Source organism: Equus quagga, chromosome 11 (genome assembly GCF_021613505.1).
Source record: "Equus quagga isolate Etosha38 chromosome 11, UCLA_HA_Equagga_1.0, whole genome shotgun sequence".
In the NCBI taxonomy this organism is placed as follows: domain Eukaryota; kingdom Metazoa; phylum Chordata; class Mammalia; order Perissodactyla; family Equidae; genus Equus; species Equus quagga.
The window spans coordinates 100,115,922-100,143,038 of NC_060277.1; the positions used below are offsets into that span (position 1 = coordinate 100,115,922).

Below are 27,117 nucleotides of genomic sequence, written 5' to 3' on the forward strand. Positions count from 1 at the left end.
GAGCTGTATGTAGGTCTGCACCCAGGATCCAAACTGGTGAACCCTGGGCTGCTGAAGCAGAGCAAGCCAACTTAACCACTATGCCACCAGGCTGGTCCCCCAGCTGATTCTTAAATGTATATAGTCAAGGACTCTTAAGGAACAAAGTCGGGGAGGAGGCTTTGCACCATCAATTATCAAAACTTGTAAAGCTACAATGAAGATGATGTGGTATTAGATTAGGGAAAAACAAAAAAGACCAATAGGACAGAACAGAGAGCCTTGAAACAGACTGATACAGTTATAGCTATGTTATGTGACAGAGGTCGCTCTGCAGGTCAGCAGGGAGGGATCCGGGGACAATTCTGTATTCATAAAGCGTACCTCACACCACACAATAAACATGACTTCACATTGAACCACAAAATCCATTTCACATGAAGCCCTAAGTGCGCAAAGTGAAAATGTAGAGATTTTAGAAGAAAATAGGAAGAATATTGTAAGGACCTCAGATTAGGGAAGGATTTCCCAATCTAGACAACAACATACAAATCACAATCCATAAAGAAGATGGGAGCATTTGACTACATTAAAATTAAGAATTTATTTTCATTAAAAGACATCAAGAAAGAGAAAGGACAAGCTGTAAATTGGGAAAAGATATTTCTAGCACATGACTGTCAAAGGATTAGATTAGTATCCGGTATATATAAAGGACTCTTAAAAGAAAAATGGGCAGAAGACATAAATAAGTATTTTACAGAAGAGGAAACATAAATGGTCATTTAACATTTAAAGGAGCACATAAAATGCTTAACCTCGTTAACAGTCATGAAAATGTAAATTAAAGCCAAAATATTATTTTACTCCCAGTAGATTAGCAAAAATTTGAAAAGCCAGTCAACACAAGTGCTGGCAAGGATGTGTAACAGTGTACATTACTGACCAGACAGTAAATCGGCCCTATTTAGTACAGTGGAAGGTGTGCTACCTGCCAGCCCTGCGATTCTGCTCCTAGATACATCCCAGCAGACTCTTCCCATGTGCACCGGGAGACATATACAAGAATGTTCATGCAGCGCTATTTGCAGAAAACAATGAAGAACCCAAGTGTTTATTGACAGGGGAATGGCTAAATTGTGGTATATTCATGTAACAGAATACTTTGTAGTGGTGAAAGCGAATGAATCAAAGCCAAAAATATCAACAAGGATGCATCCTGCTAAAAATGTAAGAGGAAACAGAAAGTCGCAGAAGATTAGATATTCCATGTCCACAGAGTTCAAAAATAATAGTAACATTGCTACAGAATTAAAAAATATATCCACTATATTGTTTAGGAGTACGTATATTCTTATGGTAAAACCATAAAGCAAAAAGCTTCCAACAACAAGATAAAAAGCAAAGGAATGATAGCGGCAATGAAAGGATGATTTCCTGGGAGTGGAGGGGGTTGGGAGAGAGGAGGTGAGGGAGGGAGATGTAGGAGACAGGGCAGGTGAGGGCTCATGAGCTCCAGAACATTCTGTTAGCTGGAAAGTGGGCACGGGATGTCTGCGTTTTGTTTTGTTTCTAATTCTCTAGTGTGTACACACATGTGACATACTTGCTGTATGTATTAAAGTAACTAACCAAAAGAAAATTTTTAAAGAGTATAAGTGGCGTAGAGAAACGGGCTTGAAATATTAAAATAAGGTGTATTATAAAATATGAACTGATGTTTGCTAAAAATTGCATTTATATGCAAGAAGACTGGAAACAGAATGTTTTTAACAGTGCTTATCTCTGGATTACAGGGTTATAGGTGATTTTTTCTTTTAAGTTTATATTTTTAATATTTCCTAAAATGAATATTTTTGAAATAATAAGAAAAGCATAAGGCTTATTATATACAGAAAAAGAGAGTTTTTGTTGAAGTACACAAATAATAGCTGTTCGATGCATTACCGTGCTTAGAAGTGGATGAATTTTTAAAAGAAATAATTTTTTGCCCAAAGATACTACTTCGGGATGGTGCAAGTCCAGACTCCTGACAGGTGAATCTCAAGCTGTATTTTTAGGGGCGTGAGGATGGGTGGCTATGAGGCCTTTTGGCCCTTAAGGATGAGTTGGTTGGTTTTCTGGTATTTTGTATAATATGTAAAAGGTGCTGCTAACTAGAAAGTTCCTTCATGCCTGCAGTTGGATAAAAGACATAGGAGTATGTATGCATTCTATGTTCTGTCTTTTCCTCCTTTTTGCATTCTAATTCATGGCCATGAATGTTCCCACTTACAAGTGAATGCCAGTAGGATAATTAGTGGCCCAAATGAGCCATACTAACATGCACAAAGAGGGCTCCCATTCAAAGGATCGCTTTCCAGATCAGTAAGCCAACATCGGGCATGATAACACCGTAAATGAAAGGGTAGAATCCTGACATGGTGTTTCATGATAGCTTTAAAAAGCATCAGATTTTATAGTTGTGAAATACCCCAATATCGGCTCATAAGAAAGGAAAGATCAAAGAAAAGAGCAATTCAGAAAAGATCTTACTTCTCTTTCTTATGCACGCGAAGAGCATATAAAATGGAAGCTGTGGTTACCCCAGCACGGCCCTTCAGAGAACTGAGGTAACTATGGTAACAGTTTGGGAACGGCCTTTTGGTTTGGAAGACTCAAATTCTAGAACTGTTGGTTGGGTTTGTGCAAAGTCCCATGAGGGAGAACTGGTGAGCTTCAAGTGCTGAATGGCTCATTCTCTGGGGAGATAGCAACCTTTTCGTAAAAAATTTTGGTTCCTAATTGCTGGCGAGAAGAGCTAGCCCTCTGCAGCGTCAGAAACCCTTCCATCTAGGAAACTTGGCTTCCTTAAAGTTATGGTATTCAAGGGAAAAATGCTTTGGGAATACCAAAGAAATTGAGCTGGAACCCTGAACTTTTCTTTATAGATACGTATATTTTAAAAGCAACAACATAGACAATTTTCCTGAAATAAGCCATCAATGAAATGTCAAGGAAGGGCCCAGCTATGATTTAAAATCCCCATGACCCTCTAATGAAAGTACGGTTTATTTCAGCATTGGAAAAATGGAATAAAAAAATACATGTATATACATAGAATTATGAAAATTCCTCACCTTTCTTGCAATTTCTTGAGCTTCTCAGGGTCTCCCTTTATTTTAGTGGCTTCCTTTTCATCTGTGAAACCAGAGACTGCTATTCTGTTCCCATTATCATTTTGATTTGAGAAATCAGACACTGTAAAGAAAGTAAAAGGTATATTTTCTTGCAGGGAGCCAGGCACATGCAAGTGGCCTTGTAAGTTCATTCTTGATGGGGAGGAGCTGGAAGGCTCCACCAAGGACAAGCTGCTTTGAGGATTTAGAAAGAGATCTTCTGTATATAACGGATCCACCTGAGATTGACTTGTTAAAGTAATGTCTTCTGCTCCCCTGACACCAAATTCATGTGCACTGCTCACTGGAAAATAACTGTGGTCTTCAGCACTGGCAAGTGGATTCCTATTTCTAATGGGGGACAGTGGTCGACGAACATTAAACCTTGAATTTCCCTCTGAGTCTGAACTGTGAACTAAAATAGATGACATTGACAAGTCCACCGGAACATCATCTCTCAGAGCTGAATGCATTAATGATCCAGGAGTATTATAAGATGAATTCATTGATGATCTTGGAGCTCTTGGTCTACCAGAAAGAAAATAGTCAAGAGAATTACTAGAATTGTTTAAATAGGCTTGCCAATCTGTTTCACAATCCTGGTTACCAGGCCTATCTTCCGTAGAAGTACAATCATTAAATACATTTTCAGCATTGAGATCATCGTTTAGACTGGGTTCGGATTTGGTGTCCCATGAGTGAAAGGTCTTTTTCTCATTTTCACTGTCACCACTGTCATTCTCTTTAGCAGGACCCCCATCAGGCAGCCCGAGATCTTGGAACATCCTTTGCCCGACAGAAGGCTGCTCTGTCACTGGCTCCATTGCATTGCTTATTCTTAATGATCCATGACTGGACTCACTTCTTCTTACAGAATTAGCTCTGCAATTTTTAGGATTTTCTTCAAAATTTTTATTTTTGGCCTGCGTGGCTGATGTCCCAAGAAATCTACTTCTCTTATGATTGGAAGGAGAACAGGGTGCGTGCATACCAACCAACAAAAGTTCTTCCTCTATGTGAGTTTCCTCTTCAGTGTCATCATTTTCTCCTCCAGGGTTTAGTGATAAAATGGAGTAAAAATCTTCATCTCTGAACCTAAATGATGTCCTTCTTGGCCCTCCTATGGCGGTGGTTATAAGCGGTGGCCCCAAGGACTTGCTCAACACTTGAGGACTATTTGTTTCCTGGAAGGTCTGAGATAGGGCTGGATGTGGCTCATTCTGGGAAAGAACACTGGGGTCTCCTTTTTTGGCTCTCTCAGGGGTGTTCTCAGTCATCATCATGAGCTGTGAGGATGGGACTAAGTTTCTTCTCTCTCGAGTTGGCTTCTTCAGCTTAGTGTCACTTGCCCACATCGGTTCTGGATCTGCATTAAGAAAGACAAATTTATCATCTATTATAGGTGCTCATGGATGAAAGACCTCCAACATCAAGGGTGAGAATCCCTTAAGGCAACAAACCAACCCTAGAGTAGAAAATATGCATAGTCCACACGGCTGAGGGTACAAGAGGAGTACAGTAGAGTTGGCTTCATTTGACTGCTTCTGAATTCTCCTTTGTACATTTGTGGAGCTCAGGCTGCTTCTGGGGAAACTGGATGACACTGAGGACACAGATCCTTTTGCAGAAGCTTCCAGAAGACTGGCCAGCCCCAGGCCAGTTAAGGCTGATGATGGCTAAATCTCTCAAATGATGGTTTTTATTGCAGTATTTATTGAAAAGGAAAACCAGCACTTCAGGAATGACTTCTATGAAAACCACCAGTGCTTCCTCATCTGAATTTGTTCAACATACATTTTTGACACTCCTTCACACACAGCTTCACAAAATCTTAAGAAAAGTACAATCTACCTCGGAAGATTGGGAGGAAGGCTCCAGAAGCTGGTGCCCACTTACACTGATGATTTTGGCTACATTTACTACTTAGTGCAAATAAAAATTATAAATCTCTCATGAAATCATTATTTCCTCTTTGTCACTAGCCCCTAGTCAATTTGTAACCTCTAGCTATAAGAGAATTCTTTCCCTCTACCACCTGACTGTAAAGTTGGAAGAGATGTAGAGAGAGGAGAGAGGTCAAGTGCCCAAATGGGTAGGAATTTCTATTGGTGAAATCACTTGGTCAAAACTTTCCTTATAAAAATAATGAATAAGCACACTCACTGAGGCCTTATACTGCACTGGTCAGGCGCCATGATAACTGTATTACACACACACCCTATGAAACAGCTACCACAATCACACCACATTATAACTGAGGGCACCAACTTAGAGAGGTCACATAGCTTACCCAAGATCTCATTTCTCCTAAGTGATGGGTGTTCATTTGAACTCCAGCCTGCCTGAAACCATCATTTGTATTCTTAACCACTACCCTGCGTTACACCTTAAGAAACTGGCTGGACTTGCAATTTCCTTGTGAAAACAAGAATCCATTTAATTCATCATCATGTGTATGTGCTCTTGAGGGTTTTTTATCCTCAAAGTGGTTCTCTGATTCTGCTTACCTTTGGTCCCTCCTGACATCGGCCTTCCCCCCTCTGCTCCCCTTGCTGTTATCCTGCAGTATCTGATGAGGCACTGCTGTCCTTATCATTCAGTTTCTAAAGTGATTCCCCCTGCAGAGAGATGAATTGCTGTGGACGGGACCCCACAGGTTCGGGAAGGCCTGTGGGGTAACAGCTCAGGCAGGTGAAATGCAAATCCTCGGAGCGTCTGGCTCAGCCAAGGGCCAAGTCAATCTCGTCGACTCACTTTAATTGAGGTGCCTCCCAGGGGACCACCAGTTTGAGTCTCTAACATCCTAATGCTCTGTAAGCCTCTTTTATTGTTAACTGCATGGGACACTCAGCGACGCAGTGCAAATCTTTACTCATCAGCTCTTCTAGAGATCAGTTAAGCTCTCCTCTCAGGCCCCTCATGGGTTTTATAAACCCCAGTAAGAAATGTTCCAGCAATTTCAGGATGATCTGAGCATCCGGTTATGTATATAGAGGAGTGGAGCTGGTGTGCCCACCCAGACTGGGCTGATCACATTTTGAGGAACAAACTCCTCTATGTGACCACCTGAATTCTAACAAGTTTTTGAGAGAAAATGATACGGAGGAGTTGGAAATGCAGGCTCTGCTTGATTAACTTTCATTTTGAATTTGATGAAGGGCCTCAGAGACCAGCTAACCAGTGCTGGAAGCCGAACCTGGGGTCATTCCCTAAACACACAGAAGCTGATGGATGGCGCGAGCTGCCCCCTCTGCCCTGAGCCAATCTACTTTGGGCTTCGGGAGACACCTAATGGGCAAAAGAATCAGCTAGGGCAGCTTCTCCAAAACAGAAACTGGAAACTCAACAGGCACCACAAGCTTATTTCACAGAAGCCACCAAGCTGTCACCTGGTGACACTGGCCTCTGGGCCAGGAGAAGTCGCAGGCGAAGTGCTGTGCTGCGGCTCCTGTGAATCCAGGAAACACCCCAGGGTGCATCTTAACCCTTCCTCGTCACCACACTGCCTTCCTCTTTAAAAATTCAACCAGTGCTTCCCCAGGGAGTGTGTGTGTGTGTATGTGTGTGCTCCTAAAGGTGGCAGACTGTGCCATTCTATATTTGTGCTATTTTAACCCTATTTCTTGCGCCTATCAAATAGGGAGCAGACTTTAGTAGCTCAGGGCTGGGAATAAATATCCAATTTGGCGTGCCAGGATGTGCTACTCACAGACCAGGCCCTACAGATGCTGTCAGATGCCCCTCTGAGGCCCTGGAAGGGCTCCAGCTGTGAATGGAGGGCCTGCCATTTCCAGGAGTTCAACTAGGTGCAAGTGAATGTTCTAGGTGCAGTGAGAGGAAACCAGAAAAAGCACCCATCTGCCCTAAGACAACGTCTTTGGTCTAGACTTCTTCACGTGCTTGATCAATAATTTCCTACATTCAGACAGCCATATGCTTTTAATTGTTTTCCTCTGGTCATAAAAGTAGTAGACATTTATTGCAGAAAATATGGAAGAAGAAATAAAAATCACCCATAATCCAAAACTCGGATGACCATTGCTACTGTTCTGGAATTCAGGGCTGGGTTGTAAACTCCAGACCCTGGGCAATTTTCATCTCGCAGTTGTTTGGCTCAGCATTGAACGCTGAGTTAGCCGCCTTTAGGTGGAGCACGTATGTTCTGCTTTACCGCAGGCCCCACAGCCCTTGTTACGTATTTCTTCTGCCATATCCGCCTGCTCCCTGAAGACATTTGAATTTACAACCCAGGGATCTCTTATCTAGAAATATTTTTAAAAAAAACAAAATTGGGATATTTGGATATATGCAACTTCATGTCCTGCTTTCCTTCCCTAAACATTTTATTGTGAGCATTATTGCCTGCCATTAATTATTCTTTAAGAACATGATATTAATTACAGTATAAGGGTACATTATATACATGGATCATAATTTGTTTAACTTTTCTTCTGTTGTTGGGGATATAGATCGTTTCAAGATCTTTGCTGTCACAAGTTACACTGGGATAAGCGTCATGGTTCATACATCTTTGACTACATGTCTTATTAGAATAGACTTATAGGAGTAGAACTGCTGGGTCAAAAGGTACAAGCTTTCTAAAGACTTTTCACACATGCTGCCAAATTCCAGTTTGTACAAGTTACCCTACCTGTAGGATCCAAAAGCATGGCTCTCACAGTGGTGTCACTGGCGATGCGCGCCGAGGGCTTGGCATAACATTTGACACAGCAGTGCCCAGGAAGTGTTATTAGTTTCACTACCAGTATTGAGTATTATTTTTAAAACCTTAGCCAATTTGGTAGGTCAAATTTTTCTCATGTAAACTTACATTTATAACTTAGTGAGGTTGAACCTTTTTTTCAAATGTTTATTAGCTACTTGTATTTCCTCTGTGAAACTGTTAGGCCTCTTCCCCATTTTTCTATTAGGTATTCATGTTTTTCTTATTGATTTGCAAGAGCTTTCTATATATTGCCTCTGTCACATTTGTGTCAAATCTCTCACTGATACAACTCAAACATCTGGCTCCTACTCCAGTTTACGCAATCCACTTTAGAATGTGAGAAAAAGAACTGAAGAGAGACTAGTAAGGAAATAAGGAAGATAAGGAGCCCTGGGTATGATAGAAAATTGGGACAAATTCTCAACAGATCTCAGGATGATGGAAGATGTCTTCTGAGTGCAGGTGGGGGACTATATGAGCCTCACGGGTGGAGGAACTTTTTTTTTTTTTTTTAGGAAAATTAGCCCTGAGCTAACTGCTGCCAATCCTTCTCTTTTCGCTCAGGAAGACTGGCCCTGAGCTAACATCCATGCGCATCTTCCTCTACTTTACCACAGCATGGCCTGCCGTGCCGTGCCATGTCCACAGCCGGGATCCAAACCGGCGAAACCTAGGCCACTGAAGCGGAGCGTGCAAACTTACCTGCTACACCACCGGGCCGGCCCCTGGAGGAACATTTTGAGCACGGGGAGGCTAACCTTTGAAATAATATTCAAGAGTTCATCGAGGGCCATTGGGGTGGTGACAGGAGAGAAACGAACAATAGTTTGGTGTCTACTCTAGCCAGGTTCTGGCCATACATTATTTCACTTAGTTATTATAGCAAATGCGATGAGGTAGATTTCATTATGCTTATTTCAAGACAAGGGAACTATAATCCAGAGTGGCTGGCTACTTGACCATCCGAGGGTCCACCGCTAGGAGGAAGAACTGGAATTAGAAGTGAGGTCTGCCCTTCCCAACAGGAGGTGTTAGATGCTTGGGGGCCTGTGGATGTCTAGTTGCTACAGATTCACATAGGCTCTAATAGCCATCCAAAAACTACCATGTTCTATATTTATATGTGTCCACCACAGTATATATCATATTTTAAAATAAAGGATACTGTGTTCATTGGGTGGCGAGGAAGTGTGATGCTCAGTGGTTCCCCAAGGGGAAGAACAGGATCATGGCAGGGTTGGCTGCCAAATGTCACTTTCTTTGGAGTCCTATGGGGGGGTCCTCGGGTCCTGTTCCTTCTGCTACCGCAGGAGAGGATGATGTGGTTAGCAGAGCAGCATGGCTTGGGTCTGAGGATGAATGCTCAGGACTGAAGGAGGAAGTATCCACCAAACCAATGTTTGGAAATAAAGCATGTATTTGTTTTGATGTTATTTCTTACACATCAAGATTTCGATGCTCTGGATCAGAGGGGAGAAGATGTCTGTGGGAAGTGAGCAGTCTGCTTCTCCCTGGGAGGTGGGTAGGAACTGTCTCCAGGGGCGACATCTCCAGAGCGGCAGACTCCTTCTCCATCCTTGACCTGCTACAGGACTCCAAAACGCAACACCCAGCACCCAAATGCCCTCTCCAGAAGCCTAATGGCCAGCATCCACTCAAAACCCTGCACAGTTATATTTTTGGTGTAATGCAGAGAAAAATTTTTTTTAAACTCTCCCTTCCCTGCCTTTTTCCACCAGCCTCTCTTGGAGAAGGAAACTAGATCCAATAGTTTGCTTTTAAAACCTTTTAAGCATTTCATTTTAAGGTACACTCTCCTTCATATAAAAGCACAAGTTTCTAAAAACCATATAGAATTCACCAGGTTAACAGCATAAGTCAGTTTACCTCTCTGAGGACCAAGATGCATGAGCCACAGGCCCTTACCTGCTCCTCTGTGGGCCGGCGCCTTCATCAGCAGCTGCGATTTCCGTCTGCTTCTGTCCCCAGACGCTCTTGAGCTCTGCACTTCTGGGCTAACTGTCAGTCTCCCCAGGTTCGGCCTCCTCTTCCTTGATAAAATCTGTGGTGTCTGGGCTGCTGAAAGGTGCAAAATCTTTTCAATAATTAATTTTTTACAGGAAAACATCTTCTGCACAAAGAATGCTCAAAGGGCCAGCAATTGGTAAGGCAGTTAAGAAAGTGGACTCAGGAGGCCAGAGAGGAGCTGGATTTAAAACCTGGTCCCATGACTTTGTAGCCATGTGAGTTGGGGCAAATCTCTACACCTCTCAAAGCCTCAGTTTCCCCATCTGCTACGTGAAAATAATACCTACTTCACAAGGCTATTTCGGCATTAGTGAGCACCCGTGACACCTGCAATGCAGAGTCTGTAGGGGTCTTTCCTTTTGCTAAGAAGTTTCTAGCTTCCAATTCATAAGACGTCGAGATGGGCCTGTTGGTAACACTGTCAAGAGCCTTCTATAGTTGGGACACACAAGGCCCTGCTCCCCAAGTTTGAATCACAGCCTACTTCGTATACCTGTATATTCATATCCTCAAGTTGTTTATTAGCAGCTAACATGCCCTTCCAGAAAGATTCTGAACATCTGGGGACCATGAATCTTTGCCTTCTTATGTGCTACTCACCACTGCACTGGGCTGATACACTCACAGGAAGACAGTAGCTGAAGTGCTAACGTGAATTGAGTTCCCAATGAATAATAAAAAATTCACATTTTGAATTAGGTTGCTAATTGGTATGAATAATCTCAAGTTTCCTCTTCACATGTTTACGTTGTGTCAGAGCACGTGAGTTTGGGGAAAGAACTTTGGTATTTTCCATGCATCTCTACAAGTTCTTGAGTTCACAAGGCAGTTAAATTGTGAATATTTGGACTAAATCCTTCCAAAAGAATTTGCCTGGCTCATCCTCTTTTGGACAGTTCAGAAATTTCACAAATAGCCGTGGCCAGCAGGCAACAGAGGTACAGCCGGGAGGGTCCCTGAGTTATGCGTGAGAGAGCAGCGTTTTTTGGCATGTGAAGACAACTGATTTATGTTCCAGAGTGTAAGCTGTGGTTGCGTGGATGGTTTTCATCCAGATTCTGGAAAGAAATAAAAGTTCTCCTGGGCGGTCCATGAAGGCTAGTTTAACACAATGATTAGGTACTACCTATTTCTGACAGGCCCCAGAAGGGGAAGGCAGTGGGTTCTGTGCCCCAAGACAGAGAGGGTCATGTTCCACAGGGAACATACTAGAAGAGGGGAGCTGCTGGTCGTGTCGGTGCCAGCTTAGGGCAAATTGGTGGAGCCCAGAGAGGTTGTGGGCATGACCAGAAAAGAGAGGAGAGGGTTCTCTAGAAAATAAGAATATATTCTTTGGAGGGTGTAGGGTGGTGATTCAACACAATTACGTTGACCAGAAGGAGAGTGAGAGGAAGAGGGTTAAGGGGAGGGATGGGGCTTTATGTAAGGAATCCAGCACAGAGGAAACGGGGAGTCACTTTCTTGGCCCCAAGCGCTGCACTCCTCCCATCCTCACCCAAGGCCTCACCCCTCCCCAGCTCTTGGAAGTCAACAACTGCCTCCCGCCTCTCACCTGGCTGACAGGGAAGGAAGCAGCAGGATTCTTATTTACTGAGGAAGAAACAGGGAGGACCAGGGAAGGGACAGGCTTGGGGCTCAGCCCAAGTCCAGTGTGTATTCAACTTGGCCCAAAGGTGCTGGTCACAAGGATATCAGTTTGATTCCCAGCAGGAATCTCAGTAGAATATTAAAATTTCCTTCACACTCCGTGCAGCAGAACTTCACACTGCTCACACCCCCCACTTCCCCACCCACCCCCTCACACCCTCAGCGGGGAGTGACCCTCCTTCCCGGAGGGCCTGCCTGCCAGCAGGTCCTTCAAGGTCTGTTTCCAGTTTTCCATCCACCAAGTCTGCTCTGACTCTGCTTTGGCCAGAACTTTCAGGGTTCTTATGGCCTTTAGCATTTAAATATTTTAAAATTGCCTAATGTGTGTGTCTCTTCTCTCCAACTAGACCATAAGCTCCTTAAGGATGAGGACCCTGTCTGAGCCAGCCTTTGTGTTTCCTTGCACTCTTCTGCAGGACAAATAATAATAATCACCTAGTATGATTTGCAGGGCTCGAGAAGATGCATTCAGCTGGAACTACATGGAATTCTAAAAGTAGAACATTTTTTTTTGCTGGTGCAAAACACCGAAGATGGCTTAAGATAATAGGTTATTTTGTTTTCTTATTCAAACAAGTGCCTTTTTCAAATCATCAGATCTCTTAAATAATTTCCAAAATGCTTTCTATTACCATGTCTCCTCTAATCAAGTTTCCAGCAAATTAAAGTAATAAAGCTGAATGACTGGGGACTTTTTTTTACCAGGCCTGGCAGTGAAGAAATCACCACTGATAGTACAGGCAGGCTCCTCTGACCTTTGACACTTTGAACCTCAGTATCTGCAACTTTAAAATGGGAATATTCCTACGTTGTTGAGTTATTGTAAAGTTTAGCGGTAATGTACATAAATGGCCTAACTCAGTGTCTGGCGCATATTAGCTGCTAAAAATGGTAGCTGGTGCTTCTACCACAAATAGTGATAATAATACTACAAATAATAATTGGAAATCTGAAGTCACTCCCATGAGAGAACTGAATTTGACCAGAAACTTATTGTTATGCAGGCTTCATAGGTTGAGAACAACTTATTCAGCAGCCTTCGTTCCTGGCTCTCTCCCTCAATCCTTTTATAAAATCCAAAAGGTAAATAGCAACTCTTTTTATCATAATTTGTTCACCAAATAACTGCGTGCCTTTGCTATGCAATGATTGAGGGTTCACAAAGATGAGTAAGACATTTTGGTCATGACCTTAAAGACGATAATTTAATTTGGCTGCACCACTGACTTCTTCCCTGTGACACCCTTTAGATTCCATGGACTCTTGCAAAATATTCCTTCTTCTCCATCTGCAGTTGCAGTCATAAATGAGGTGACCTCAACTGCCTAGTTTGTAAGTACATGGATTCCAGTCCCTAATCACCTCACTCACACCCAAAAGTGAACCAAACTTCAGACCTTTGGGGCCTTTCTAGGATGGTCCTCACTGTGGCATGGTACACACACTAACTTGCCGGATGACTAAGTCGTATTTACACTGGAAGACGAACTGTACCTTCCTCTTCAGGTAGTAGGACAGGCCTTTTGCCTTATAGAAAAGGGAGGGGTCTGTGTTCAGGAGTTTCATTGCCAGGCAACTCAACATCTTGAAGTTTGTCACTGAATTTTGGGAAGACTATGGTTTGCTTTGGACAACATGAAACCCACACCTTCTTCTAACATCTGAGCAAGGTGATGCCTCCAGGGACAAAGAAAGCTGTTTAGATGAAGGTATCTGCCTCAGTTTTCTTGACAATGCTGGGACACTGTAATTGTTGACTGAATAGTTCTTAATTTGACCAGGAAAGGTAAAAAAAAAAAAAATACACAGAGATCTCATACTTATACAAGACCCTGACAACTGGGAACCAAATCCATTTAAGGGTCCACGTTAATTCCACGCATCTGATTATTGTTCAGTTCGTCACATCGCTTGCCATGCACAGACACAGTTCTTGATAGACAGAGTCGAAAAGAAAGAGAAAGAGAAAAATACAGTTCTCGAATTTTTACCCTTCCCCCATACTATCTTGACTGGGATGCCCAGTGCCTAGGAGGTATCAGGATTCTGCCTAAGAGATGCCTTTTTAAAAAATTTATTGCTTCCTTCAGATCATGGGAAGAATTACAGCTTAATCACAAGAGCCTGTGTTGCTGTGGGGTAATAGGCAGCTTTTTGTACAGTCACAAATAATAGGCCACGTCTATTTGCCTGGTTGAGTGTGCTGGAAATGTGTGTTGTCTCATATACCCAGAGGAGATCTTAATTAAAGCTTAATTATGTACCATAAATATGTTTTATTTTGGAAACCAGGAGGTGGCATTTTTGATTTTGGGAAATGTAGTGCCTAATAAGTAGGCAGGAAAGGGAATGTAAACAGAGACAGAGCCCTTTCATTTGTCCCTCCTCAGTGGCTTCTGAATGGGTTTTCGGTTCCAACGTGTGCTTTCCCAATGACCTGCCCCCGGTGCCACCTTCTCGGGGCCGTCTTGGCGTGTGCACGTTCGCATAGCCAAGGGTATGACCAGACACAGAAGGGCCTGTTCAGTTTCTGGTGGTAACGTTCCACAGTGTGCCAGACACAGGAGAGAAGAAACCAAATGAGTCTCGAGAGATGACGGGATTTTATTGGTTGCTCGCTCCTTAGTGCTAGAAGAAGGCTGAGTGAAGTGGCAGCAGCTGTCTCGTCTTCCTGCTCCCCCGCACACCACACCTCCTGGTCTTGTTCATGGCATTGCCCTCTGGCCCCTCTCTCGTCCACCTGCCTTCTGGAAGCCTGAAGTCCCCCTCTCCCTGACTCCACTGTGCTGCATGCCTTGCTGAGGATGGCTTACCACATGAGGTAAATTTTACTGGGCCTTCTGGGGCCGGGCAGGCACAGCACAGGGGTCTCCGCCGGAGTAGGGCAGGAGACGGGGAAGTAGCACAGGGCTGCTGGAGACTCGGGCACGGGACCCGGGGAGGAGAGAGTGGGGCTCACGAAGGAGGGAAAGGAAACTGGAGGGAGATAGGGGGAAGGGTCCTGGGCCACTGGGGAGGCGGGTGGCACTAGTGGCAGGAGGAGGCAGCAGTAACTGGTATTGGGCTGCTGGTCAGGGGAGAAAGCAAAGACGGAGCAGTAAGGGGAATATTCAACACAGAACAGGGGGTGCTCGCTGCTGTCACCTGCACAAAAGAAAAAGAGCAATCAGGAAGCAGCACTCATTGTGGGCAAGGACATAAAAAAAGTCTGTGAATGAGTCAAAACTCAAAAATTGTTCTTCAGGAGTGGCTTCTCCAGGTGTCACAGGGGCAGCAGGCCTGGCTCCTGCCCAGGAGGCACCTGGCTTGGATCTCAAAGTCATTGAAGAGTTAGCCAGGAAAATGGCGTCACCATCACACCATCTTCCAGCCAGTAGTCTCTGGCGTCCCTGACAGATGCAGGGAAGTTCTCCCCACAGTAGTTCCCGTGTGGCAGTTCTCAGTCCCTTCACATCTCCCACAGCCAGTCTAATTAGCTGCACTGGCAGCAACATATGGTGGCCTGCAGGGCCTCACTTAGGTAAGGCTCTCCCCGCCAATCCTCCAGCTGCCCCCGGTAGGAGGTTGTGGTCATGCCCTAATCTGGCCTTTCGGCTGCAGAGGGGAGGCTTGGGAAGAGAGAAGGAAGCAAAGAGATCCTGGTGGGATCATGGATGGGGGAAGGAGCGAGGGGTGGGGGGGAAAGCAGGTGGGCGAGGGAGGTGTCCAAGTGAAGTTAACCATTTGTTCACTAACCTCACACTCAACCTACCAACCTTGTTGGAGGCAGAATATGGGCACCTGATGGAGTCACGATCCAGAGAGACCCCCCTCATGCATGACAAACCTCTCAGCTCTGCCACCAACCAGCTGGGTCACCTTGGATCAACCGCTTACCTTCCTGAAATCTGTTTCCTCATCTGCAAAGTGAGACAGGTGTTTTTTTTAGCCTCGATCCTCCACGGGTGGGCCTTAGACCGGCAGCATGGACATCACCTGGCAGCTTCTCAAAATGCAGAATCAAGTTCCCTGGTGGTCTAGTGGCTAGGATTCGGTGCTTTCAAAATGCAGAATCTCAGCCCACCCAAACCTACTGAATCACAGCTTGCAGGTTATCAAGGTCCCCAGGTGTTTCTCATGAACTTTAAAGTTTGAGAAGCAAGGCTCTGAGACAGTTGCTCAAAACTCTGTAATGAGAATCATCCGTAGTGCTTGTTAAAAACACGGTTTTGCAGGCCCCTTCACTGGAGGTTCTGATGCTCTGGTCAGGAATTGGAACCAGGTATTTGTATTTTAATTATGTACCTCCCAGGTGATTCTTATCATCAGAGAAGTTTGGGAAATGATGCAGCTAAAATCAGTTGCAACTCTAAAATGCCATTGTTGTAACCATCCAATTGAAAACCATTACCTGTAATGGAGGGGTCATGGTCCTTAGTTACCTGAATCCTCTGTAGGATCTGACACTATTTTCCACTCCTTCCTTTCCAAGTGCCTCCCTTGGCTCCTGGAGTGGTTCCTACCTCTTGGATCATTTCTCTCTAGTTATCGTCTCCCATCTTCCCTTAGCTGTTCTTATTTCCCAAGGTTCCTTCGTCATCTCTCTTCTGATTTCATCCGCTCTCATAGTGGGGACGCATTTGTGGTTTCAGCCACCTCTTACAGACTGTAGGACCTTGAATTCCTACTGGCAGCCAGGAGTTCTCTGCTGAGCAGCAGACTTGGGTACTCAGGTGCTTCCTGGCATTTCCTCCTGGCCGTCCTTCCTGCCCCTCAAAGACAACATCCACAGAATGGGACCCACCCTCTTCTTGCTTTCTCCACCTTAGCAAAGGCAATCTCCATTCTCCTGGTTTTCTGGGCCAGAATTCCAAGTTCTCTTTGATTCCTCCTTTTTCCTTACCACTACACCCAACAGTCACCAAGATTTGCCAGGTTTACCTCCTTAAACATCCCTCAAGGCCGAGTCCTTTTCATGTCCCCTCTGCTTTTGCTGCAGGTCAAGCTCTTCCCATTTCTCTCTGGGTCCACCGCAACTACTGCTTGCCTAGTCTCTTGGCCTGTGTCTGTCGGCCTCCGTTACCGTTCCATGCTATAGTCAGCTTTAAAAATGCCAACCTGATTGCATCACTTCCCTATTTAGACCCCTCCATGACTGATGCTCCATCCGGTTCAGCATGACATTCAAGGCCTTGGGGACCTGGTCCTTGCCTACCTATAGAATGTCAACTTTATACTCTACACTTCCTAGTTTGTAGCCTGACCCTAAGCCAGAGCTTCCCAAACTCAAATGTGCAGAGATCTTGTTAAATGCAGGTTCTGATTCAGTGAGTCTGGGCTGGGATATGAGGTTCTACATTTTTAACGAGCTCCCAGGGGATGCCTCTGCTCCTAGTCTGGGGACACTTTGAGGCACAAGGCCCTAGACTATTTGTAGTTCCTTGATGTCTGCCTGTCATCTCTCTCTCCCCGTCTTCCTTGCTCTCCCTCTCTTTCATGCCTTTGCACACTCCTGCCCTCCTGCTGGGCACATCTTTCTCGCCTTCTTTCCCTGGCAAAATCCCCTGTCCTTCAGGATTTTCACCCCACTTGCCCCTCCCTACAAGCCCTTAGAACTTCCTTTGGTCAGGGTGTGTTGGTGTCCTGCTCTCCCATCAGACTCTGAGCCCCTGGAAGACAGGTCCTTTGTATTTTACTTCTGTATCCCCAGCACCCATGCAGTGCCTGGCAGGTAAGTATGCAGTCAATAGATGCTGAAGTGCTGAACGAATGAGTGATGGATGAGAAAACCAATGCACCCTGGTATCTTACACCCTGGGACAATGGGGGCACTTGAATGTATTTGCTAACATTCCCATAGGTACTGGATAAGTGGATGACTTCACTGACAATCAAATGGTTAAATTTTTAATAATCAAGTTATAACGTCTCTTACATCTCAAACTAAATTTTCTTTGTTTGAGCAGTTCTCTTATAATGATGCTAACCCGGGAGCAGCAGGTGGTGGTGGTAGCAGGCTTCATAAGCAGAGGGAAGATTGGGGATTGACCTTTACCTAAGGTCTAGTCTACACCCTAGATTTTAGTACTCCTGTCTACCTGGTTAGGCAGGCAATAACTCCATTTTACTGATGAGGAAACTGAGTTTTGAGAAGTTGCCAGTTCACATTTTAGGGCTATAAAGTGGTAGACCAGGATTCTGAGCCAGGACTTGAAATTCTGGGCTCTGTGACACCCTGAGCCTCTCGGGCTTAGAAGCATTACCATAAACGGGTTTAGAATTATGATTCTCTTTATAAAAATGGGAGCATTTGCTTATGTTGGTTGTTTTCTAACTTGGGCAGATAGCTTGGAAAGTTGTTGGACACCAATGGACTTGCCTGGAAACCCATTAATCTTGGCCTTTCAGAGATAATTTTCAACAGAATTTATTTGCAAGGTAAGTTATGAAGATTTGGGATTTGCCCTCAAATTTCTCTTCTAGGCTGCTCTTCAAATAAATATTTCCCAATCCAAAAGGACCCCAGTTGTTTTAGATGTGCATCTTTTAAAATTTGAATTCATTACTTTTTCTTAGTTTTAAAGAACATAGCTAGCTTCACAGTAAGCCACTATTAGGCTGAATAGGTTTTGCTACTCCTACAAATCTGAATGTGGTAATGACTAACATTGAACTCAATAATAAGTGAGGATAATTTCAGAACGTTTGGCTTTGTTTTAAAGGGCAAGATTTTGGAAGCAGGCTCACAGGACTCTATCCAGATCCGTTTTCCTGGCGCATAACTAAGGGACTATGCCCAAGCTCTAGGTGAGAGGAAAGGGCAAGAGAGGCACACCCACTTCCCATGGGCCTGGCACTGGGGAGGAGAGCGCTTTAGGACTCCAGGAGCCAGAACCCCACAGCACAACGGCCTTTGGATGCCTCTACTGTCCTGGAAAGGAGACGTGGCTCCTTTTCAACTCAGGCTGGGGCTGGGAGAGGTTTTGGGAGCAGGCAGGAGTCCAGGAGTCAGAGGCCACCGTAGCTCCCTACACTTTCCCTGTCCCTCTGCACTCGTCGGGCCTGCCGACTGCTCTGCTCCCCACGGATCCATACAGAATTCTGAAAGACGAGGATGTAACTCCGCTAGGCTTATGTCTCACCGTGCCTCAGTGTTCGCCTTGATCACGAAATAAGATTTCTGAATCAATTGCCCTTCGGACCCAGCTGGGTCTTGACTCACTGCCTGAATTTTCCATGTCTTTTTGGAGATAAAGCAAATCTCTGGCGTGGTGAATGATTTCTGATTATTCATCTTTTTCCATTTTGTGTCTGGCTTTGGAAATTCAGAGTGCAGCAAAAGTGTCTGTACCTGCATTTATGTTAGGATTTTTAAAAGACAACTCTGATTTTTGGTAAAAGAAAAAAAAGATTGGGGGGAGGGGACAACATTAAGACAAAGAAAACAAAGTTTTCTAGTCCATTCTCCCTACTAAATATAGCTCTCATGTGCCAGATATCATCAGGCCATAATGTACCCAGTGCTTATGTTGTAATGGCCAAGCACATGTTGTGTCCTTGAATCTTCACAGCAATGCCAGCAGGTAGAGCCTGTTTTGACCCTTCATTTTACAGATGAGGAAACTGAGGCACAGAAAAGTTACTTGCCCAAAGGTACACAGCAAATAAGAAATGGGGCCCTGATGCTAATCCAAGCATTTTGACTCTAAAGCATGCACCCCTGAACTGCGCACCCCACCGCGTGGAGAGACACAACAAGGAAAGTCACAAGCCAACTCATTTAGAAGCAGCTCCCATGGAACATCTGAACTTAATTTAAAATGTGTGAATTCCTTCTAATAGAGTGTGAAGAACAATGAAACTCTGACGCCTTCTCAGTTATAAATCTATTTGTAGACGGCATCTATCGTTCCTATATTCTAAATAGCTGTTTTAGGGGTTCTAGATGGCAGTTGACATATAAGGAAAAATTCTTTTATGACATTGATTACCGTTACACTGATGTGCACGTGTGCGTGTGAATCAGTCAAGCCGCCTTCCCAGCTGTATTACTTTATTCAGGAAAAGTCTGGCATAACACAGTATGGAAGGCTGGCCCAATAGGCAGACGTTGCAAAGGGATTTTATTGTGTTTGATGCATCAATTTTGCCTAGAATCTCAGGTCTGACATGGGAAGGAGTTTTGGTGACTCACTGCCAACTTTGGATCACCCCAAAAAAGCTTTAGGAAAATATTTCTCTACAGAAGTGAAAAGTAAGAAACTATGAATTTACCTAGTGAATTGGATCAACATTTCCAGATAACTGAAGTCCCAAATCCTCTTTTTCTAGAATATTTATCTGAATTTTCTGAATTGTCACCACCCCTCAACTCAACTTTTCCTGAAGAGACTCAGCTTGAATTCTCACCATGTCTCTGAGCTCTCATTTTGCTATGCTAATTAAGGAACTCTGAGGGCATGTCTACACCACATGTAAAACGAATGGATCTTAACAACCATGGCTTTGCATTTAGCCAACTTCATGATCAACCCAGTTTGCTACACAACTGATTCGGCTTCTAAGCAACTGACATCAATCACCAGAACACCTACACTCGCTGGACAGCCAGGCCACCCTCCAGCTCAGGGCTGCACAGCTCTTGGTCATGGTCTAGTGCCATAATATGACAATAAGCTGGTTGGTTTTAAGGGTCTTTGCTACAAATAACATCCCTCATTGGATGAAATAGATATCTTGCTGCCAACTTCACTCTCTTGCCTAAACTTTGGTGTTTTCTAGTCTAGTAGTCTTCAAATTTGATGTTTTATAGAATATAAAGTGAATTAATTCTCCCTTTGTCAGTGTTGTAAGCTCCATATGGAGTTTTCTCAGTTGGAAAAACATCTGTATTAATCAGACAAACTATAATCATTGAGTGGGCCTAAACTGTTCATTTTAATGATTTTTCTCCACAGATGCCAAAGCACACTGTGCAAACAGCTACCTGGTTTTAGCGAGAAGGCTAAAAATTATATCGAGTGAATGGAGTTGCATTATTGAAACTTAAATTGAATTTTTTCTATTAAAAACATCCTCAATTCCATAAATTACAACATGTATTTTGAAATATTTGGGGGATATATTCTTCGTTGTGGGTCCTTCTAGTTGTGGCATGTGGGACGCTACCTCAGCGGGGTTTGATGAGCAGTGCCATGTCCGCGCCCAGGATTCGAACCGACGAAACACTGGGCTGCCTGCAGCGGAGCACATGAACTTAACCACTCGGCCACGGGGCCAGCCCCTCCCTATTTCATTCTTAAACAGCTGAATTAAAAACCTGATTCCTACTAAAAGTCTTCAAAATGAGAAATTTTTAACTACGATGATACTTTTCCCCTGATTAAATAAGGAAAAAGAGTTGGGGCTTTGCGTGAAAAAACATCCTTTCAGAAGTCAATTTGTTTTTTACTTCATTAACGCAATAAAATGTGGGTGGTTAATCTGAACAGGAGCCACTGTTTTCTAAAAATGCATTAAGACTTCACTGGACGGGTGGTTGCCTGACAGGAGCTGTTCAGGATTAGAAAGTAGTTGTGATTTGGATTTAAATGAATTGCACACTATTTACGAATTCTTGGGCAGTTAATCTGGATCATTTCCGTTCTACTGCAGGCAGAAGGCAGACCTTTCTGCCTAGTTACCCCAAAGTTGACGGCAGTTCCCAGAGGAGTCAAGTTCGTCCTACAGATGTTGGCTTTGATGGGGATGAGCCCGAGGGACTCTAAACTTTCAGCTGAATTTATCCCCTTTCTGGATACTATTAAATCACTCCTGCCTCAAGCAGAGGATGGGCCTTTGCTTCAAAGGCAGCTAAAGAGTGAATTATTTACCAAATTGCACAAAAGGGAGGATTTATCAAGCCCCCTTTCTCCCAAAGAGGACAACCCGAGGACTGGAGGACTTTATTACTCTCTTTCTCGGCTATAAATTCTGTCATTCAGATGCTTTTGAAAGCTTCTCTTCATGCTCTCTCTTGAGTCATAAAACTTGATACCTGGGGCCAAACGCCTTTATCGCCCCCAGAAGGGTGAGGAAGATAAAAAGGCAGCAATTCTGGGCGAGTGCCACACAAAGCCAATGATTGGGCAGAAAATGTGGGCAGTGGAGACAGTTACTCTGCATAATTCACGCCTCCTTGACCTGATATTCTACTCTGAAATGAATTTTACCTTTTGCGTAAGATCCTCAGACCCTCCAAAACCTGAATGAGCCACTTGCAAAACGCTAGGCGTAACCAATGCCACCGATTTGATTGTTGTCATTACCTTCAATCCTGGGATTTGGGATTTTGTGGATTTCAATAATCCAGCTGCTCACCTGGAGATGGTTTGCTGGGGACCACTTTCTCTGGTTTCCTTGCAGTCATGGTACTTTTATGTTTCTGCTTGACTGATGTTTGGTCAATCGCTGGCAGTCTGGAATCACACTTAACCACAGAATTCTTGGTAGATAATCTCGGTTCAGCTAGAGGATCCTCCTCACCAGAACTCTACCGAAAATGAAAGGTGTCTGAGTATCAGTGGCCAAGTAGGTCATGTCTGCTGGGCAGAGGAAAAAGAGACGAGCCCAGTGCTGGGACAACACTGGAGCATCCTGCCGTGTATGCCCAGTATGCACTTTCATCAGTGAGATTTTGATGGTCTGGGTGTATCAATTTGGAAACAGCAAAGTTAATGAGTCTATTTTGTAGAACATTATAAAAAGAATGCACATCTATGAGTCCATCTTGTAGAACACTATGAAAAGAATGCATTTCTGACCGTTAAGTAATTTGATGACCAATAAACAGCTCATGTTAAAAGCTACGTGTGAAAGCAGGAGAAACAATCAGTGCTTTGAAACTTCTTGCTATTTGTTAATTGAACTACTTTGGGATGGGTGAGGAAAAATGTTTCTTATGTTAATCACATACTTGACAATGAAAAGGAAATTTAGAGAGTGTGTTGGGATGGAATAAATCAGACCTCAGTTTAATATTCTGAATTATTGGATGCAATGTAAGAGACTAGTTTTTTTTTTAAAGCCCTCTACTTGTCAGGCTTCTGTAAAGAAGTCAGTATAAATCTATGCACAGACAAATCATGATTTCTGCAATGTCAGAATATCTCAACACAGACTTGCCCACACAATAAAAATTATCCAGGCATTCAATAGTTTTTACACTTTGCCACACTTACACTCACCGAAGAAATGATGAAAACAATATAAACGATCATGAGAAAACTGGTCTTGAAGGGTGATCTAAATCCTGGTTTGCGCTTTGAGGCCTGGTGTTGGTATGATTTGCTAGGCAATACACTCTGCAACAAGACACTCCCCTTGCCTGAGGGGGTGGGCGTCACTGAATTCTCCTACATTGCGCATTAAGCCAGGATTGGAAAGTCCTCTGAAAATGCAGTCTTTTGCAGACACAGAATGCTAAGTCAGTGTCCCCCACAGCTCCCCAACTGTGGCAATTTGCATTGATCTTGCTCCTTGTTCTCGCTGACAGTTGTGGCATTTTCATTTCAAGGCTCCTGACTCAGGAAAATACTCTGAACAGCTTTGAATTATTGGGTGCAGCATAAGACAGACTAAACTCTGAAAAAGTCCCCGACTTGTCAGTCTCCTATACAGGAGTCTATGCAGATCTACAGGTGGACAGGCCATTCTTCTCCAAGATTACAGATCTTATTTTGAAATTTAGAGTCTGGATACAGCCTTCAAGCAAATAATTATTGTTTCTTTTCATTTTCAGAAAACAGACCACCCTGAGATAGACAGGAAAACAGAAGGACAGAATGAACTGGCGGTTCTCCTTTTTTCCCTTTCGATTCTGGAATTTAATAGAAATCCTTGAAAATTCTTCTGAAATGTCAAGGATGAAACATTAGGCCATTTGTGAACATGAGATAGGCTCTCCATTCTCAGAGAAGGAAATGTGGGCAAATTTTAATTATGATGCCTACCATTGTCATAGGCAAGAAGAGCATCCGTGAGCAGGGGATAAAATTTCTTCCACAAACTGCCCAACACAAATAACTCATATTAGTGGGTGGAGGAGCCTGTTCACACAGAGATCTAGTCTTCAGCCAACAGAAAGGCAGGAAAGATGCTCTGGGCTAAGACTACCAGTATCCACGGTCACAGCATTAGGAGCAGGTGTCCACTACTATTGTTGGATGCACCTCCATCACCCCCAGCCAGGGCTAGAATTCTTTGCTTGTCCCAGGCAGTGGTGAGTTGGGAACAGTTGGTGAAGAGACTCTTTATTGGGTGGGTGTTAAGCCATGTTTATCCTTCCTTCATCCATTCATTAAACCTCAAGCCTTTATTAGCACCAAAGAGGTGAAAGAAAGCTTGGCCAATTAAACCCTGCCTATTGTGTATGGAATTGTGCACCTGTGTTCCAAGTACATCCTTCTCTGTTTCCTGGTTCCATCAACCTTACTTCCAGTTGGTAATCATTCTTAAGAGTCCAGAAATTGCAGCTGGAAGTGGGTGTTTTGTCAGTTGGAAACTAAAGCCACAATGGCAAGAACTATAATAATTATGAATGTGCCACTGGATCTTTTCCTGCTTGCTTCATTGACTAATCTTAAGCAAATCACTTCAACTTTTTGTGTCTTTATTCATATCGTCTCATGAACTCAGCCATTCTCATCTATCCTCTCTCATGAAAACTCATATTATCCAGGGAGGATGAACTTTGGGTGGGAGAAGTTGTAACTCTTTCTGGCACCAAAATGTAGTATTTAAGACTCTGGAGCCCAGCTTCCTGGGGGTGACCTGGCTCTTTCATGTACTTATTGTATGACGTAGGGTTAGTTTTTGTTAGTCCATCTCTCTGCATCTCAGATTTTCTCATCTATAAACTATAGTGTCTACCTTTTGATGGTTCTATGAGGATTAAAAGAGTTAAAATATGTTTATAGCACTTAGAACAGTGCCAGGCGCACAGCAAGTACCATGTTAAGTGTTGGCTTTTGCAACTAGCCATTAATTCATGTTTAGCTATTTAAAAACTTAACTAGCTAACTAATGAACATTTACTACCCACTGTTGAAACCAAAACCAAAAGTCCCAATTGAAACTTCTTGGCTTCTTCCAAAGGCTGTATAATTTATGATAGTCTTATAAAAAGCCAGTTGAAATGTATCTAGTCTCAAGAAAAGATGGTAACATTTTTTTTCAGACAGTGAAGCTCTAATTTGCAAATATTTAACAACATTTAGAAATTCTCAAACAATAATAATTAAATTATTGTGATTTAAAGTTGATTTAAGAACTATGTCTTTTCCTCTTGTAGTTTTGAACAGTAATTACAATTTTCATTTCTTTCCCCATATGTTCTTAAGTTGAAATGTCACGTGGAGGTGGAGGCAACAGAACATTGCTATTCCTTTGGGCAAAGAAAACCAGCTCTATCTTTCAAAATCAAAGCCTAAAACATAAAAAAAAAAAAACCCACATAAACTAAGAAAACCCAAACTACATGATACATGATTAGACTTGAAGTTCTCTATTGGTAATTTGATGAGCAAGTCCTAATAAAGCCATGTTAACTATAAGGTTATCAAAATTAATATTTCCTGGAGTAGTAGTATTTTCGTACTTAACCTTTTCCAAAGATCCCCACCTTACTCTGCTGGCATCACCCGTAATAGATATATTACTTGCCCAGGTCTAGGCTCTCTCCAAAGTTCAGAGAAAGACTCACACTGGGGGAAGCAGGGACTTAGATTATGGGTGTAAGAGGCGCTGGGCACTTAGTGACATTACAATGGTTTTAGTTAGGTCTCCTGGAAGATGGAGACCCCAGGGTTACGAAGTGGGACACATTTCCTCAGGGATGTGAGAATGACTAGATTTTTCAACTGGGACCTAACAAGGTTGAGTTTGAAGCGGCAAGTTGACAATGAACAGAGATGATCAGAAGAGCAAGGAGACTAATGTAGTCAGGGACAGAAAAGATGAAGTCATTTTTCAACTCTTGTCATGTGGCTCATTTCCAAGACCCAGGAAATGGTTCTCCACTGGTATGTCACCTCCCTCCCTCCCCCAGGGTGTGCTACTGAATTCTGATTGATGTGTACAAAACCCATTTTTGCCACGTCTCATGTGATGGAAGGCTGAGCTGAGCGGATCTGATGACATAGTGTAGATCAGGGCACAACTTACTGTGAATAAGAGAGAAGAGGCAAAGAGTAGTGTCAGGCTGGTGCCGGAGAAAACTGTGTTTATTACATTGGAAATAAATGTATTCTCATGAGATTATGAAAGATGATCAAGGCAGTGAATCTTAACACTCAAATAGTAACAACATGGGAAGGGTGACCAAGGGACTGTGGGTGCAAATGAGTGTCTTCAGAGTGCTGTCCCCAAAGTCCACACTCAAATTTTGCCTCAAACACAAAAACTGCCTTAGGGAATTGAGGGCAGCTTGTATAAATAGCATGCTGGATAGGATGGATGCCTTCACGTATTCACGAAATACAAAGGTAGTATGTTCTACAGAGCGTGCTGCTGTATCACAAAGCAGGCTAGACTTTCTCTCGTCTAGAGAAAGCTCTAAGAGCAGCAAAAACCGTCACATGTTCAGGACAGTTTTGAGCTCACCAGAATTATAAACTTGAACAACAATAGAGATCAGGGGTCGGTAACTGTTTTTGGATTTTTTTGAACAGGTACCACCTACCTGAATCAAACTGCTGCTTAACCCCACTTGTCTCTCCCACCTGACACACGGCTGGCTGCCAGGTGGGGCTAGGCGAGAGCAGGATCCGCAGGAGAAGCCCATGCTCTCCATTTTGCCGCAAGATGCTTTCCGGAGTCAGCGGGGCTACCACGTGCATAAATATTGTGGGCACCTGTCTCTGCCATTGACTTCTGTAGAGAACTCTCTCCTGCCTGTCGCCTTCTCTCCCATTCTCACGCTAGCAAGGAGCAACAGTGGCTTCAGTAATTAAAGTGTTCATAACATTTGATGACCACTGATTGGGTCTACTCTCTGAAGGAGAGACATGTGGGACTTTAGAACTGGCTTCATGATTACTATCCACCCCACCATGGAATGGCCTTCGGGTGAAACTTAGGGCTGCGAGCTACCGAAACAGCGAACGTGACATGTTTTCTGACACTTGCTAGGTATTTCTTATAATGCAAATTAATCCCTGTGTACTGCAAAAATCACTGTCATTTTACATGGGTGGTGACCATACATTTTCATGCTTTTGGGGACAAGTGTGTATAGTGTTCTCTGGGATGGAGCTCTGTGTGGTGGGTAGTGTGTAAGGAAGTGGTATGTGGCCAGACAATTGTTGGATTTAAAAAATTTGACCACTAAAGCATAGTGTTTCATAGCACATCATGACTGCCTCCAATTGGGTATTTTCAGGTATGGTTTTGCTACAATGTACTTCTTCATCCTTCATTTGAATTCATTTTAGCTGAGAGGAGCATCTGAGGAACACGAAAGACTTGGCCATCCAATGGAGATCATCCATGAAAATAGCTCCTACTCAAAACAACAGGTCATAAAACACGGGAATTAATTGAGAAGTATCATATGCACCTACT

The 27,117-nt window shown here is 43.5% G+C and overlaps 1 protein-coding gene across 1 annotated transcript in view; it reads right to left on the minus strand.

The window, feature by feature from the left end:
- Positions 1 to 14,254: 14,254 nt before the first annotated feature.
- The window catches only part of MARCHF10 (membrane associated ring-CH-type finger 10), a 42,293-nt gene continuing 29,430 nt past the window's right edge, over positions 14,255 to 27,117 (minus strand). The window contains exons 4-5 of the mRNA XM_046677079.1: positions 21,877 to 22,048; positions 14,255 to 14,682 (exon numbers count right to left, since the gene is read on the minus strand). Coding sequence (XP_046533035.1) covers positions 14,348 to 14,682; positions 21,877 to 22,048 — 507 coding nt within the window. The 3' untranslated portion in view covers positions 14,255 to 14,347. The remainder of the gene's footprint in view (positions 14,683 to 21,876; positions 22,049 to 27,117) is intronic.